Below are 15,249 nucleotides of genomic sequence, written 5' to 3' on the forward strand. Positions count from 1 at the left end.
TAGTTGATCATTCATTCTTTCTTCCTTCCTTTTTTCCCATTTTTCCTCCTTTTTCATTAAAAAAAAGAAAAAGAAAGAAAGAAAGAAAGAAAGAAAAAGAAAGAAAGAAAGAAAGAAAGAAAGAAAGAAAGAAAGAAAGAAAAAAAGAAAGAAAGAAAGAAAGAAAGAAAGAAAGAAAGAAATTCTTTTAGAAAGATTGTAAAATGGGAGAAGATGGATTGCAAAAAATGAGACTGGAAAGGAAGGCAGGTCTTGAAGTCTTGAATGCCAGACCAAGAAACTTACACAATCCCACAGTGAGGAACAGGGGAGATTTTTAACATTTATACTCTTATTTAAAAACACTTTTTAGGGGAACCTGGGTAGCTCAGTCGTTGGGCATCTGCCTTGGGCTCAGGTCATGATCCCAGGGTCCTGGGATCGAGCCCCGCATCAGGCTCCCTGCTCAGCGAGAAGCCTGCTTCTCCCTCTCCCACTCCCCCTGCTTGTGTTCCCTCTCTCGCTGTGTCTCTCTCTGTCAAATAAATAAATTCTTTAAAAAACAACAACAACAACAAAAACACTTTTTAGGGACACCTGGGTGGCTCAGTCATTAAGTGTCTGCCTCTGGCTCAGGTATGATCCCAGGGTCCTGGGATGGAGTCCCACATCAGGCTCCTTGCTCAGCAGGGAGCCTGCTTCTCCCTCTGCCTGCCACTCCCCCTGCTGTGGCGCACACACGCACCGTCTCTCCCTCTCTCTGACAAATAAATAAGTAAAATCTTTAAAAAAGTAAGTACATAAATAATAAAAAAAAATAAAAACACTTTTTAGGGGCACCTGGGTGGCTTAGTCTGTTGGGCGTTTGCCTTCAGCTCAGGTCATGATCTTAGGGTTCTGGGATGGAGCCCCATGTCGGGCACCCTGCTCAGTGGGGAGCCTGCTTCTCCCTCTCCCTCTGCTCCTCCCCTCCGCCCTGCTTGTGCTCTCTCTACTTTCAAATTCTCTCAAATAAATAAATAAAATCTTAAAAAAAACCACACACACTTTTTAAATTGCAAAAGCTAATAGATTCAACTTTCAGAAAGCAAACAATTCAGAATTACAAAAGTAAAAAGTGAGATTTGCGTTTTGAGCAGACCACTCTAGCAGGGATACAAGTTTAAGATTTACAAGATTTTTAGGTTTATAGATTTAAGAGGGTTGATCAGAGAAAGGGGAGCCAGAGGGAGGATAAGCAATCGTTCAGGTGAAAGTCAACGAAGGTCTGAACCAGGGCAGTGTTGGCAGAGACAGAGAGTACAGGATAGAGCTGAGAAATTTTTTGGAAGTCTGACTTTACCTCGTACTGGCTGTTGTTCTCTCTCTAGGCAAGTTACCTTACTTTTCTTTTTTTTTTTTTAAAGATTTTATTTATTTATTTTGAGAGAGAGAGAGAATGAGAGATAGCACAAGAGGGAAGAGGGTCAGAGGGAGAAGCAGACTCCCTGCTGAGCAGGGAGCCCGATGCGGGACTCGATCCCGGGACTCCAGGATCATGACCTGAGCCGAAGGCAGTCGCTTAACCAACTGAGCCACCCAGGCACCCTTACCTTACTTTTCTGAGTCTTCATTTCTTTACCTGAAAAATGGGAATACCACCACCTACCCTCAAAGGATCATCAAGGGGAATAAATGAGATCATCTATGACAAGATCCTATTAAAACTTGGTGTAAAGTAGGCAATCAACAAATGTGAGTCCCCCTCTCACCCTCTCCCCTTAAGAATTATTTATTTCTGTCTCCTCTGGTAGATTATGAGCTCCTGGAAGGCGAAGACCATTTCTTATTATCGCTGTATTCCCTCAGCATCTGGCACATAAAACACGTTCAATACATGTTTATTGATGAATAAAGGGTCAGTTAGCTCCACAACATGAGGAAATCTTATTTCCATTGGCACAAACCAACCCTGGCCCTCAGATTGGCTTCCTCCAGAGAGGAGTGGTCTGATCACAAGTGGGAGAGTGAGCAATGACATCCATCAACACCACCCTGGAAAAACACCTGAGAGAGAGCCTAACTCCTGCTGAGTGAGAGTAAGAAGCATTATTAGCTAGATGTCCTTTGTCCTATGGAGAAGGAACCAGGGTGTGATTGACTTCTACCCATTTGGCCTTCTCAGGGTGACAGAAGCAGAAACGATGCTTTTAAGAAGCGGTGAGGCTCTCCACCACCTTCACGTGCTTCCCTGTCAGCTGCACTGCTATCAGTGTTCCTTTGTGTTAAGACCAGCACTGGCAGCGTTTCGTTTCTTCATGACACCCCATCCAAGTTTCCCTAAGCCCTGGATCAACTGAGCTAGGTAAAGGCTTAGGAATCGCAGACCCCATACGTCATTTGGTCACAGAGCTCTGTCTCCTCAGGGCCCTGTTTTAAAGGTAGGGCCTGTTACTACCTGGGGGAAGGCAGGCTTTCCTGATATTCCCACTGCCTTCACCTTATAAGGGCAGTGATGTGGTAGGAGGGGTGAGTGTCTGAATTAATTCATACCAAGATGCCTTTGCTAAGGAAGATCACTAAAATGGCAACTTGATGGACGTTCTTATGGGAGCTGGAATGGCAGTAGACAAATGCAGAGCCTATCCAAGCATCTGCCCTTCCCATACCTCAGCTTCAAACAAAATCAGATAGATTCAGAGGGAAATCCAAACCCATGCATGTACCCCACCCAAGGCAGTCTCATTCATTCTTGCCAATTAAAAAAACAAAAACAAGTATCGTTGAGCTGGCTTTCCGTCAGCTCCAAAACAGACGGGGTAACCCCATCTTCCTCCTAGAGAAGAATGGCTCCAGCTACACTTTGTGTCATTGTGTGTAAACGCAGCTTGCAAAACTCCCAATACCCTAGAGACTGCAAAAGTAATTTGTACCCTGAACTTGGACCTGGGGGCTTGCAGCACAATTAAATGTCTACCAGCGTAGACAAGTCAGCTAGAATCGCTCTGAGTGCATGTTTGCTTTACTCCTCTTTGGGAAGAAAAGTTGGGGGGAGGGGGTAGATAAAGACTATTGGCACATTTGAGGCTTCAACAAAGTCAGCTACATCGAACAGCTCGTGCAATTACAGGCACATTCCCCAACCCAAGATACTGCTCTGTGAACCTCCCACTTTACACACAGAGAATTCTGCTCTGTCATTCCATCTGCAGTTTCTGCTGCAGCCCTTCCTGCTACCCTTCCCACAGATTTCTTTTGAAGCAGGTGGAGGGGGAGGTGGAGGGAACCTAGAGGGTAGTGGTAGATGAAGAAAGGGTTGAGGGGAAGAATCTGTACCAAAAAGGAACCTCTCTTTCGGGAAGGGGGGGTGGTTTACATTTTCACATTACCTAGGGAAGGCAGATGGGGGAGAAATAGGAACACGGGAGGAGAAGGAAACTAAATAAAGAGCACCAACGACCCCTGAGGGCAAAGCACAGGCTCTCTACGGCACTCACTCAGGCTGCCCAGCTGTCGAATGACATTTGCCAGGGTGATGTTGGTCACGCATTCCAGCTCGCTTCTAACGCTAGGCAACGTCTGACGGCACAGGTGCCTTGGCTCGATGTTCCTCGTTACTAACGGCATGGTGGACCTGCTTCAGGCAATGTTCTGAATGATGAAAAACAACCTAAAAAAGAAATAACAGGAAAGTATTACTCAACCACAAATTCCAGGCACACTAGGGCTGTGTGAGTCTTTTTTTTTTCCCTTTTGTCTTGCTCTGATCTAAAACAGCTTTTAAAAAATCTTCTCTCCCCCATCATTTTTTTCTTTTTTAAGCCCTCCCCCCCCCACAATCTTTAAGGTTTGCTGGATAAGTTTAGAAATTCTGAACTGGTAACTGCTGGCTGACTTACAGAGGCAGCATAAAAACCTAAAAACCTTAAAATAACAACTGTGCTCCAACCAACAAGAGTCTCTAGAGGCAAGGAGGCATGGTCAGAAAACAGTCCATTCAGCAGGCTCTGGATGGTCTGGATGGATCCTATCCTTGGTGTGTCCATAATCAGGACAGATCAGATTCCAGATGATCAATTATAAGGATCAAAAAAGAGCTACTGTCATCCGATAATCTCCACAATGAAATTAAGCTGCCAATAGTGATTCTACTGATCTATATCAGGACTTCTCCAGTTCTTCCCTGATGGATGACTGTTAATGTACAACTAAACACTAGCTGCCAGTGTCTATTAACACTAAAGTTTCGTCTGTAAATTGACAGAATTAAAGGATATCAAGGAAAATTTTACATGTTCAATATGTCAAACACGATGCTGAGCAAACTGTGCTATAAGATTCCCTAGTCCTTTCTCTTCTACCCAACAGCTCCCTTTCTCTCTCGCATCCGGTTCAACACACCTGGGCCAAAAGGCTCTTGAGACAGCAGGAAGTGTCTGGAGCAGATCCGGAAACCTTCCAGTTACCATTTCTTATCCTGTCAGCTGAGCCCCTTTCCCTAGGAAATCCCCCACCACTTCAGGTTCATGCTGAGCTATTGTTTTAGAATTAGATTACCAAATTCCTAGCTTTACAAGGATAGGAGGAGGTTTTAGTCTCAACAAAATGGGTAGGACTACAGCCGAAGGCATACTGGGCTGGTCCTGTTTCTGTATCCCGTGAACTAAAGAAATTTCCAACAGCCTAATGGTTCTCATGCTAGGGAAAATGCAAATTCACTTCAAATGAAAAGATAAAGCATAAAGGTAACATACTCACATCCCCAATATTGCAAACTCCTCTTTATAAATATATATAGATATATATTTTTTTTAAAGCAAAGCAGAGGTTTACTTACATTAAATCTTAAAACACCAGCTCATCACCAAAAAAAGTTGATTGTGAATACAAAATGCTTAAACAAGCTAAGTATCATAGATCTTAAAAGTGAACCAACATATTGTCTGACCAAAAGAAAAAAAAAAGCTCTTCAGGCTCAAAGGGGGAGTAGAACCCTTTGGAACAGACTGCTCCTTGTTATGGACATTCTGATCTACTAAGAGTAAAAATAAAACAGGAAGCCAACAGCTTGGGGAACAAGATTTCCTGTCACCAACAGCAACAGCCCAAGAACCAAGAGAATCAGCTGTTTGCTCATAACTTTGAACCTCCCTTTAATAGTCACTGTGTGGCAGCTGTGCCTATCTTTGGGGTGCAGAGGTGTTTCCTGAATATTTGTCTACTGTCTAAGGAAATAATTTTCATTCCGTTCTTCTGCTAAGTTTCCCTTTGACTCAACAGGTTTTCTATCTAATCCAAACTCCGGACTTTCCTTCCAGTCAAACTCCTCTTTACATGATGTAGAGGGTTATCAGGTACTAAGATGCAGCAATCATTAGTAACTCACTGGTGAAGAGTTTATAACAAGAAAGGAGGTAGGAGGTTACAAATTAAAGAACCTCACAGGGCTCTGTACACCATCCTCTGGATGCTCTCAGGCTCTTAAATTTCAAGCTTTCTAGAAGAACCAGCAATTCAATGGTGCAGCCAGAGATGACTGAAAACAGTCACTGTAGCTCCTCTATTAGCAATCATTTCAGTATTTGTTCTGGCTTCTCAGAGGAGCTAAAGAAGCCAGATCCCCTTGAAATTCTGTGTTGAATGTGACCACTGACAAGACATTCCAGACGTTCTCTCTGGACACCTAATGGAAACCGGATTCCAGATGGCCGGGTACAGGTAGAACTGGGGGCCAGGGCAGGGACGCTTCTAACACCTTGGTACTTTATTTATGCTTTCCCAAGGGCCTTGAGTAAGCAGACACAAATGGAGTCAACTCTATGTCATATGGGTGGGGAACCAAGTTTTTAATAGCAAGATGGTTTCCTCTTACCAAAAAAGCTAGTTGCCACAACCATCTAGAGAGTCCTCAAGAAATGACAATATGTAAATATCAAGACAAAACAATTAGAAAAGTAAATCTGCTACTAAACAAAGCCATTTAGGGGCGCCTGGGTGGCTCAGTCAATTAAGCCTCTGCCTTCAGCTCAGGTCATGATCCGCGAAGTCCTGGGATTGAGCCTAAGGGCTCCCTGCTCAGCAGGGAATCTGCTTCTCCCTCTGCCCCTCACCCTACCTACTCGTGCTCTAATAAGTAAATAAAATCTTTAAAAAATTTTAAAAAGCCATTTAATATGTTTCAGAACCACCAAAGAGAAACAAGATTGCCTGTTATATGGAATTACCTGATTCACTGTTCATTTTCCTTTTGGATAATCAAAGTTAGTTATATTCAGCATAAGAAGTACAGAATTATGCATGGTCTGAAACACAACAGTAACTTGACCAAGACAAAAAAAGCCTACATTCCAGTGAAGATAAACTTAGAAATGGGCAAAGACTTCCAAGGCTCTTGACTCAACTCAGCTTCAAGTTGTGGAATTGAAACATCCTTGGGTTAGTACCCAGACTCTGACACCTTACTAGCTATATGATCTTGGGCAATTTTCCTAGAGATATTAAATAATTTAACATATATAAAACATCCACTACAGGGCTAAGAGAAAAATATTTGTAGTTCCATGGACCCTAGGAAAATCTTCCTATAAAATTAATTTTATTCATTGATAAATATTTTTAAACACTTTTAACTATGGACATATTATGCAGCAGAATGCAATATTCACACAAATTTAAAGATGAAACCCTAAGCTTTTATGACATTTAGTGGGGGTTTTTTTGTTTTTTTTTTTCCCCTGGAGGTTGCTCCTAGCCAGGCTTCTGGATCTCCTGAAGAACATACATTCTCTCTCCACTCTTTCACACTGAGTTCCTCATCTGATTCACAGAACAAAGAAAATGATTAGAGTGACTATTTTCTCAATTCTCCTCAAGACTGTACATAACTAGCACCATTCCAGATGCATTGGAGAAAAAGTTAATACATTACATACAATGGATGCCTAATGGCATTAGGGCTTAATTCTCTCATGGAAATCCAGTTGAGAAAGGCTCCTCTATCATCAGTAGTCATTTAGTGGAAAATTTGTGGAGTACTGGGTGTTTAGAAACCACTGAATTAAGGAAGTGACATGGTCAAATTTGCATTTTAGACAAATCATTCTAACAGAAGCAAAGATGTTATATTTGGGCAGGAGAAGGCTGGAGGTAAACAGATCAATTGGGACTCTTCACAGGCTAAGAAAAAGACAATAGGAATGGAGAGACTACAGCTAGCAAATATGAACTGAGAAGCCAGACAGGTTGCAGGGGTGAGTCCATCCCTTCAAGTCCTACTTGCGGCTTTCCACTGATACTCCGGGGTACAGCTATGTTCACAGAGTGACAAAACGTATGTTTATTAAAAGTATCATGAGAAGAGATAAATGCTAGTGCCAGTGACAGAAGAGGAAGTGAAGAAATCTAAGAAAGTAGTGGTTCTCAGCTGGAAAAAGAAGTTTTGGATCCACGGAAGAGTGAATGACCTCTCTTCATAGAATCAATCAAGTTCTCTTTCAGTTATATTTTACTTTGATGAGGGAAACTATATGCTATAGTGATATCTGATAATTTGGAGATTTGAGGTCTTGTACCCTGGGAGATGTTACACAGGAAAGGAATGAGAACCACTGAGAAGATAAAAGTTACACGGAGATAGATTTCAATTTAGTTATTAGTTCCTTTTAATGAGAGCTGTCCTATATTAGAATGGGTTTTCTTCAGAGGTTATGAGTTCCCAGTACAATCCTCTGGATGAGCAGCTATCAAGAATGTTGGGGGGAGACATTCCCAGATTGTAAGATGCTGATGTTGAGAGGTCAGACTGGATGACTTCTACAATGCCTTCTAAATCAAAGATGATGTAATTCTCACTCTGGGCTTCAGTTTCCTCATCTGCAAAATAAAGGGACTAAAAAGCCAGATGATTTTTAAGAAGTTCTAAAATTCCCAGATTTGCTTCTACTGAAGTTGCCATAACCTCCTCACTGGCCAACATCCAATATCCAACATCCATTGCATTCTGAACACAAGGCCAGTGCCAGGTCTAAGAAATGTAGAGAGGGATGGATTATGGCTATGAATCAAACCCTTTTCCAGATCTAGATCCATCTAGTTACTAGGACCTGTAGGATACAAAATGGTCCAAAGGATGTTCCAGAGTCCTGAGGTTAAGTTATTTACACCCTGGGAGGCTCCCAGACTGATCTGGGAGTTGCCTCCCCAAGTAAGTCCAAAGGAAAAACTGGCTTTCCAGACATGCAAGCCAGACCCAGCAGCAACCCCATCTTTACTCCTGGCTATTTTCAGCCCAAGGGACTTGAGAATGAGTCTGAGAACAAATAAAAGACTTTAGGCACCCCTTGATAGCCATGGCCGGGCGGTATGTGGACCAGTCTAGACTGTCAGTACCACAGTGGGATTCATGCTTTGAACTGGAAACTGGATGAGGTTTCCTGAGGTTTCAGGTCCCTTGCACAGTAAGATTCTACAAGTCTGTAAATTAGAAGTTATCACAAAATATTTATATATCATATGTGGTCAGTGTAAAGTCAAAAGGAGACTGTGAGATCTGCCCTACTTTCTTACCACTCTGATCCCAACACCCTGAGGCAGAAGTGGGGTGAGGTGAGAAAGACCGAGAGGAAGGAAGAAGGTGACGAAGGAAGGCTACATTTGAGGGAGGACACATTCATCTGTATCCCACTCTGAATTCCTGTCATTACCAGGACAGAAGACAGATGACTGCTCATTCTGGCAGTAATATTTATTACTAGCCGTTTATTATAAATAAATATACAAAGTTCAGTTATAGTCAAGGTCACCGATAACACCTGCAGATTTCTCTGGTTGCATCCAAAAGGAAGTCTATCTGAGCTACAGCAATAACCGTAACAACAGAAATGCTTCTCAAGGCAGTTCCTCTTTGAAGCACCCCCCAAAACGCTGATCAGCAGTAGCAGGGGATGAGAACATGTGGGGATGGTATATGTGCAGCAATTAGGACTTCTGCTTTCACTTCAGCATTTCCCACTGTTCTACAGTTAACAGCACTTTGGATGGGGGCATATGAGAAGAGCTTTACTTTGTGGACCAGTTTCCTCTTTCAAGAGACAAATTTCTTTATGTTAAACAATATGCATTCCACAGGGGTTCAAAAATTCCAACTGAAAAGTCAAATAATTTTATTTCAAAATGACAGACAACACACAGGCTTACTGTAGTCTAAATCTGTCTACTAAAATGTTGAAAGAAGTATGAATTTACTGTTGCATACAGCAGTCCTCACTACCATGCAGCAACCACAAGGAAGAACGCCTCATTATAGACTTAAGCACCTACCCACTTCCTGTTGAAATACAGGGTGAGGCTGAACCTACAAATATAACTAGACTCCCTCCAAACACAAGGAGTTACAAATCAGTTTAGGTCACTAGAGTAATGTCTAAAAGAGATAGTGAGACAGAAATGGAACTCCTATAGTGGACAAAGAACCAAAAAAAGCCTATTTGTGATCTAAAACCAGGAGAAATTTCCAATTTCCTAAAGTAATGACAATGGCTATGACCTACATTCAATAAATCTAAGGCTCCTTCTTGTCTTGACTTGGTTTGGGGAAAGTGGCCCAGGAAACAGGACTACTGAATTCCAGTATCTTATTCCTTGAGCACACTGTACATCTATCAACCACTCACACCTGGTAATTCCATAACATTCTATTACCTTTGGGGGGCAATACCACCTTTTGTTCTTACCTTTATTACTCTTTAGGCTCTAATCATAGCTTTGCTCTTAAAGCTAAAACTGGGGGATTACTTTAGCCTGTAAAGTTGTTTTTTTCTATATCAACTATTCCACAGAAGACCTCCTCTTAAATAGCCAAAATGAGGTTCTTTTTCAGTGTGATCGTCTGGTTGTCCAAAGAAAATACATTTAAATAGCAGAGTTGGAAACCTGGATTCTAGTTCTTAATCTAATGATGACTGGCAAATGGAGAAAAAATTTCAATTCATTCTTCTAGTTCAGCTTTGGGCTGCACTAAAAAAATGCTCAGAAGATGTTTATTAAACTGAAATTTTGAAAATAAAATAAACTGAAATTCTGTTTGCAAAGTATTCTGATCTCTAAACAAAAGGTTTATTCACATAAAAATTTTTTTTTCAAGATTTTATTTATCTATTTGACAGAGAGAGACACAGCGAGAGAGGGAACACAAGCAGGGGGAGTGGGAGAGGGAGAAGCAGGCTTTCCGCCGAGCAGGGAGCCCGATGCGGGGCTCGATGCCAGGACCCTGGGATCATGACCTGAGCCGAAGGCAGACGCTTAACAACTGAGCCACCCAGGCGCCCCCACATAAAATATTTCTTGTATCTCTACCCTGGCCCAAGTTCCCTGTTGTAACCACTTAAAATACACAGGATCTACAATGTTATCACTGATGACTTCCAGTTACAAAGTTCATTTCACATTCCCAATCTAATGCCAATTTCTAGCAATACCCAATTCATCAAAATGCAATGGCTTGAAATACTCCAAACTATCCATCTAAATGGGCTTACTTTTACTGATTGAATACATATAAATTTTGAATGATTTTACTCAGAAACGGAGAAATCTTACCCCTGGTATTTGTGGGTACTCAAGTACAGATTTCTTTCAGCTATAGTCATTAATTCAGCATTAAATTCACACAGGAGTTTAACTAGAATTTAAATAAAAAATTGGAAAGAAAAAAAAAATCACACGAGTTTAACAAGAAAAAGAACCAAGCTGCTCTGAAAAATAAACACGAACACACAAAAGTATCAAACCTCTACAAATAAATTCATTTAGAGCCAAGATTACTAGAAATATGGCAATAACTGACACAAGCCCCAATAAAGTATCCTTCATTTATAAAAGCTTCCTTTTTTATTTATCACCAAAGACAGAAAGAGTGATCTCCAAGGATGCTTGGGTAACAGTAGGTAGGTTAAGGGTCTGCCTTCGGCTTGGGTCATGGTCCCAGGGTCCTGGGGTCAAGCCCCTCGTCAGGTTCCCTGCTCGGTGGGGAGCCTGCTTCTCCCTCTCCCTCTGCCTGCCACTCACCCTGCTGATGCATGCTCTCTCTCTCTCTCTCTCAAATAAATAAAATCTTAAAAAACAAAAAACAAAAACAAAAACCATTCCTCTCCAAATACCTGCGCTTGTGCTACATATGGGAACATACTGTTAGATTTTATGGAAGAATATCTAATCCCACTTTACTACCTTAACTCAAAGGTAAAGAGGATGGGGCTAAGTGTAACCTTTCTTTCCTGGTTCTTGCAAGTAGCAGTGAGTACTGTACTAGGTTAAGATCCCTACAGACAAGTCACTGGAGCAAGCACTGATTAGATACAGAGGCACGTTTGAGTAAGAGGGAGGAAGTAGATATTCAGAGCTGAATCACATATCAGACACTGAGTCTCCTTTCATCCTGCCAGCTGTCTAACCATTCATTTTATTTATTTTTATTTTTTTAAAAATTTTATTTTTAAGTAATTTCTACACCCAGCGTGGGGCTCAAACTCACAACCCTGAGATCAAGAGTCGCATGCTCTTCCGACTGAGGCAGCGAGGCACCCCTAACTCTTTGTTTAATCTCTATGATGCCTCACTTCATATTTCAAGCTTCTCTCTGGGATGGAAAGGCCAAAAAAGAAACTGACTTTACACAACTGAGAAAGGCCAGGGGAAAAAAGGTTGCAGAGCAACAACAAAAAAGGAGATTCAGCAAAATGTTTTGCTGACAGCTCAGAGCAACATACAAACACACCGTGTGGTCATGGAGCAGGCAGAAGCAGCAGTCCTGGATGGGACTGTTAATACACCAGTGTAAGGAGAGAGACCTAGCAATCACAACCGCATCTGAACACCAGGGAGTGGAATTATGGTGCAAACTGCCATGCAATTCCATATCAACTGTTCTATTCTGCCAGCTGTAACAGGAAGTCATTCCTGAAAAAGTGTCACACACTCATCTGTCACTAAGGGCCAAGCCGCCAGCAACTGAGAGTCAGCAGCAAAGGGCAGCTGTACATCTACTTCCTCTCACAAGGTCTATTCACCACTCAAAAGATGGGATTTATAAGGAAAAGTCCTTAAGCAGAGGGAAAGTAAGTACCTGTTCTTTTCTTTCTAACCTCAGTTTACTAGGCAGTTACCAAAACCCTCAAAACCTGATTAGCAGTGCTGGAGAACAGCAAGAGCATGGACAGCATGACACAGGGGAATGGGTTTGAACTTAACTACTGCCGGATTTTAGCTTCGGGACCTCAGCAGTGAATCTGTCTGTTTCCTAATCTGTTACAGTACAATGATTCCTAGTTTGTAAGGTTGTTGTGAAGAAAAAGGAAATAATCCATGTATGAAATACTTAACACAGTGCAGGGCACAAACATAATTGTAATAATAGTCATAGTGATGGGCGCCTGGCTGACTCAGTTTGTAGAGCATGTGACTCTTGATCCTGGGGCCATGAATTCAAACCCCACACTGGACGTACAGCTTGCTTAGGAAAAAAAAAAAAAGTTGTAGTGATTATTGTAGCAGGAGTTATAGTAGTAGTAGTGGAAGTACTAGTTCTACACATATCTAGCATTTAACTAAATGTTTTATATGTGGTTCTCTCAACCATTAAACAAAACTATTAATTTCAGGTTGTATTAATGGTTAATTATAGTACCCTTACCAATCAACGAATATTTATCAAGTAGACACTAAAAGACACAAAGAAGTATAAATCTGTCCCTTGACTCCAAGAGCTTATAATTTAATTGAGGAGACATAAAACCACAGTTAAGTAACAATACAACAAATAAATAGAAGTTCAGTTATCAAACGAATGATGCAGTCAATGATGACAATACAAAGGATGAAAAGATCACTGTGAACTGAAGAGACTGAACAACTTCCTGGAATAAAGATCTGGGCAGGATTTGGATATAACAAAGAGTGGTACACTTATCATGATGAATCCTGAGTAATGTATAGAATTGTTGAATTGCTATATTATACACCTGAAACTAATATAACACTGTATGTTAACTATACTGGAATTAAAATTAAAAACTTAATTTAAAAAATACATCTAGGGGCATCTGGCTGGCTCAGTTGGGAGAACATGCAACTCTTGATCTTGGGGTTGTGAGTTCTAGCATTGTTGTCTTGGTTTCAAAAGGGTTGGATTTTATTCTGGTAGGCAGTTAATTGCTTTTGGTTCAGTTTGATACCTGTGAGGCTTGTTTTTAAGCTTTGTTACGGTGGCTCTAGAGTACCTATACTCTATGGGTATTTTAGCCCCAGGGCAAAGATGTGGCCCCTCTGCGATCAATACTGGATGTGCTCAGTGAGCACCATGGGCTTTCCACTCTGGCAGGTAGGAACTCAAAACACCTCCCTGATCTGGGAACCAGTTAGCTCACATCTTCTTGGTCACTCTTTCCCCAGTCACCCTCAGTGTGACCCCAGTCATGTGTGTGGTCAGCAAAGATTCAAGGGGACTCTGAGATTTCTAGGCAGTTCTTTATCTCTTCCCCCTTTCCAGAACTCACTCACAGAGCTTTCAGTTGCCTCTGCTTCCCTTGAACTATAATCTGTCTCTTTAGTTCAGCAAGACCAGTGTGCTCTGCTTGGAATCCCCCTCCCTGCTCCATGGTTAGAAGAGACATCTAGAGAGAAAGCCAGGGTAATCACAGGGCCCACCTCCTTTATTTTCCTTCTCACAGGGATCACAGCCCTGTGCTTCCTGTTTAGGTCAGGGTTGATTTCCACTGTACTTTTGCAAGGCCCTCAATAATAAATATTACAAAATTCTTAAAGTCAGATTAATTTCAATTTATTTTCAAGTATATACTATGGAGTACTTTTAGGAACAACAGGAAAAAGTAGGTGTCCTGAAATCAAACAAACAAAAAAGCACTGCAAACAGGTAGAATACCATCACTGTAAGCATTTAACATATTTGGATAACATATTTAATTAATTTTTTGAATGATCAGAATTGAGAACAATGACTGAAAGTTCTTTTCTTAAAGCTACTACTCATTTTGAACACCTTCAAAAATCAATATATGTTCGTGAACCCAGTTGCATGTTCCGGCAAGGGAGTCAAGATTTCCTGAGCCACCAGTTATATGATTTTATGCTGGTTAATCTCTCTGAGCCTCATTTGTACAATGGGAAAAATAAAACCTACCTCATACAATGGTCCTAAAGAGAAAATAAGATAACGTATATAAGCCTTCTAGAGGGATGTCTAACACCCAATAGGTACTCAGTAACTGATAGCTCTCATTACTATTAATTCAAAGGAATGCTGAGTTTGTTTGGATTCACCTCCTAGTGGTAATGAAATAATTTAAGGACAGCAGGTCAGATTGAACAGCATTGAACACTACACAAAGGGCTCTCCTAATTGGTCCTCTTTTCTTTGGTCTCAGTGGAGGCCAAGTAGTAGGTGGGTCTCTTACCTTCTGAGACAGGCTCTCTGGAAGTGTGGAGACAAATGCTGGGAAAGAAATGGATGGCCTCTGCTTATATTATACCAATTTTAAAGATTAAGATATAGGGTATCAGTCTTCCAAATCATAGCCAAGAATCAATTCAGTATTTTCACTTTGCGTACTTTGAAAGAAAAACAGTCTCAAAGGGACTATTATCTGGATTGTGGCATTTCTTAAAAAAAAAAAAAAAAAATCCGTGCATCTTAAAGGCCCAAGGCAAATGTCACCACTTCTAAGAAGCCTTCCTTGACTCTTCTAGTCTGAAGTCATTTCGCCCTTTCCAAAAGTGCCAAAGAGGTATTAGGAACCTCTTTCATGGCAGTCACTACATTCTATTTTGTAGTACTGATTTTTGGAGTGTACAATTCTTTGACTACAGGAATGGAAAAACAAAATATTCTGAAACCTAACAGAAGTAGTAGTAACAATAGCAGCTAAGGGCGGGATTCTTAAAACTTTGTATTACTGGAGCCCACTGGGAAGGGGGCCGAGGCCAGGTCACCTTTACCGGGCGGGACAGGCAGGGGCTTGGCTCTGGCAACCGCGCTGCGATGTGGTTCAAGATCCTGCCCGGGATCGGCGTCGTGGCCGTGTGCTTGGTCATCCCCGGCATAGCCACGGCATACATCCACAGGTTCAGTAACGGGGGCAAGGAAAAAAGGGTTGCCTATTACCCTTATCAGCAGAGTTTGATGCAAAGAGATAGGCGGGTCTCTGGAGTTAATCGTTACTATGTGTCAAAGGGTTTGGAGAATATTGATTAAGGAAGCATTTTCCTGATTGATGAAAA

General features: G+C 41.5%; 2 protein-coding genes across 5 annotated transcripts in view; one reads left to right on the top strand and one right to left on the bottom strand.

The window, feature by feature from the left end:
* Positions 1–15,249, bottom strand: part of WASF2 (WASP family member 2) — a 74,844-nt gene that overhangs the window by 17,256 nt on the left and 42,339 nt on the right. For 3 of the 4 annotated variants that reach the window (XM_027606475.1, XM_027606468.2, XM_027606491.1), the window contains one exon: positions 3,456–3,628. In XM_027606475.1, the coding sequence (XP_027462276.1) occupies positions 3,456–3,585 (130 nt within the window). In that variant the 5' untranslated portion in view covers positions 3,586–3,628. Of the gene's footprint in view, positions 1–3,455; positions 3,629–4,795; positions 4,996–15,249 lie in introns of those variants that run through there. The other variant, XM_027606484.1, reaches the window with a different exon arrangement.
* Positions 15,011–15,223, top strand: LOC113929533 (NADH dehydrogenase [ubiquinone] 1 alpha subcomplex subunit 1-like). The gene has a single exon (XM_035727138.1). It carries the CDS (start codon positions 15,011–15,013, stop codon positions 15,221–15,223), a length of 213 nt encoding a protein of 70 aa, XP_035583031.1.

Source organism: Zalophus californianus, chromosome 4 (assembly GCF_009762305.2).
Source record: "Zalophus californianus isolate mZalCal1 chromosome 4, mZalCal1.pri.v2, whole genome shotgun sequence".
Lineage (NCBI taxonomy): Eukaryota > Metazoa > Chordata > Mammalia > Carnivora > Otariidae > Zalophus > Zalophus californianus.

What these genes read in the sequence shown, in the direction of transcription:
- LOC113929533 (XM_035727138.1), top strand. Translation starts at nt 15,011, where the DNA reads ATGTGGTTCAAGATCCTGCCCGGGATCGGCGTCGTGGCCGTGTGCTTG.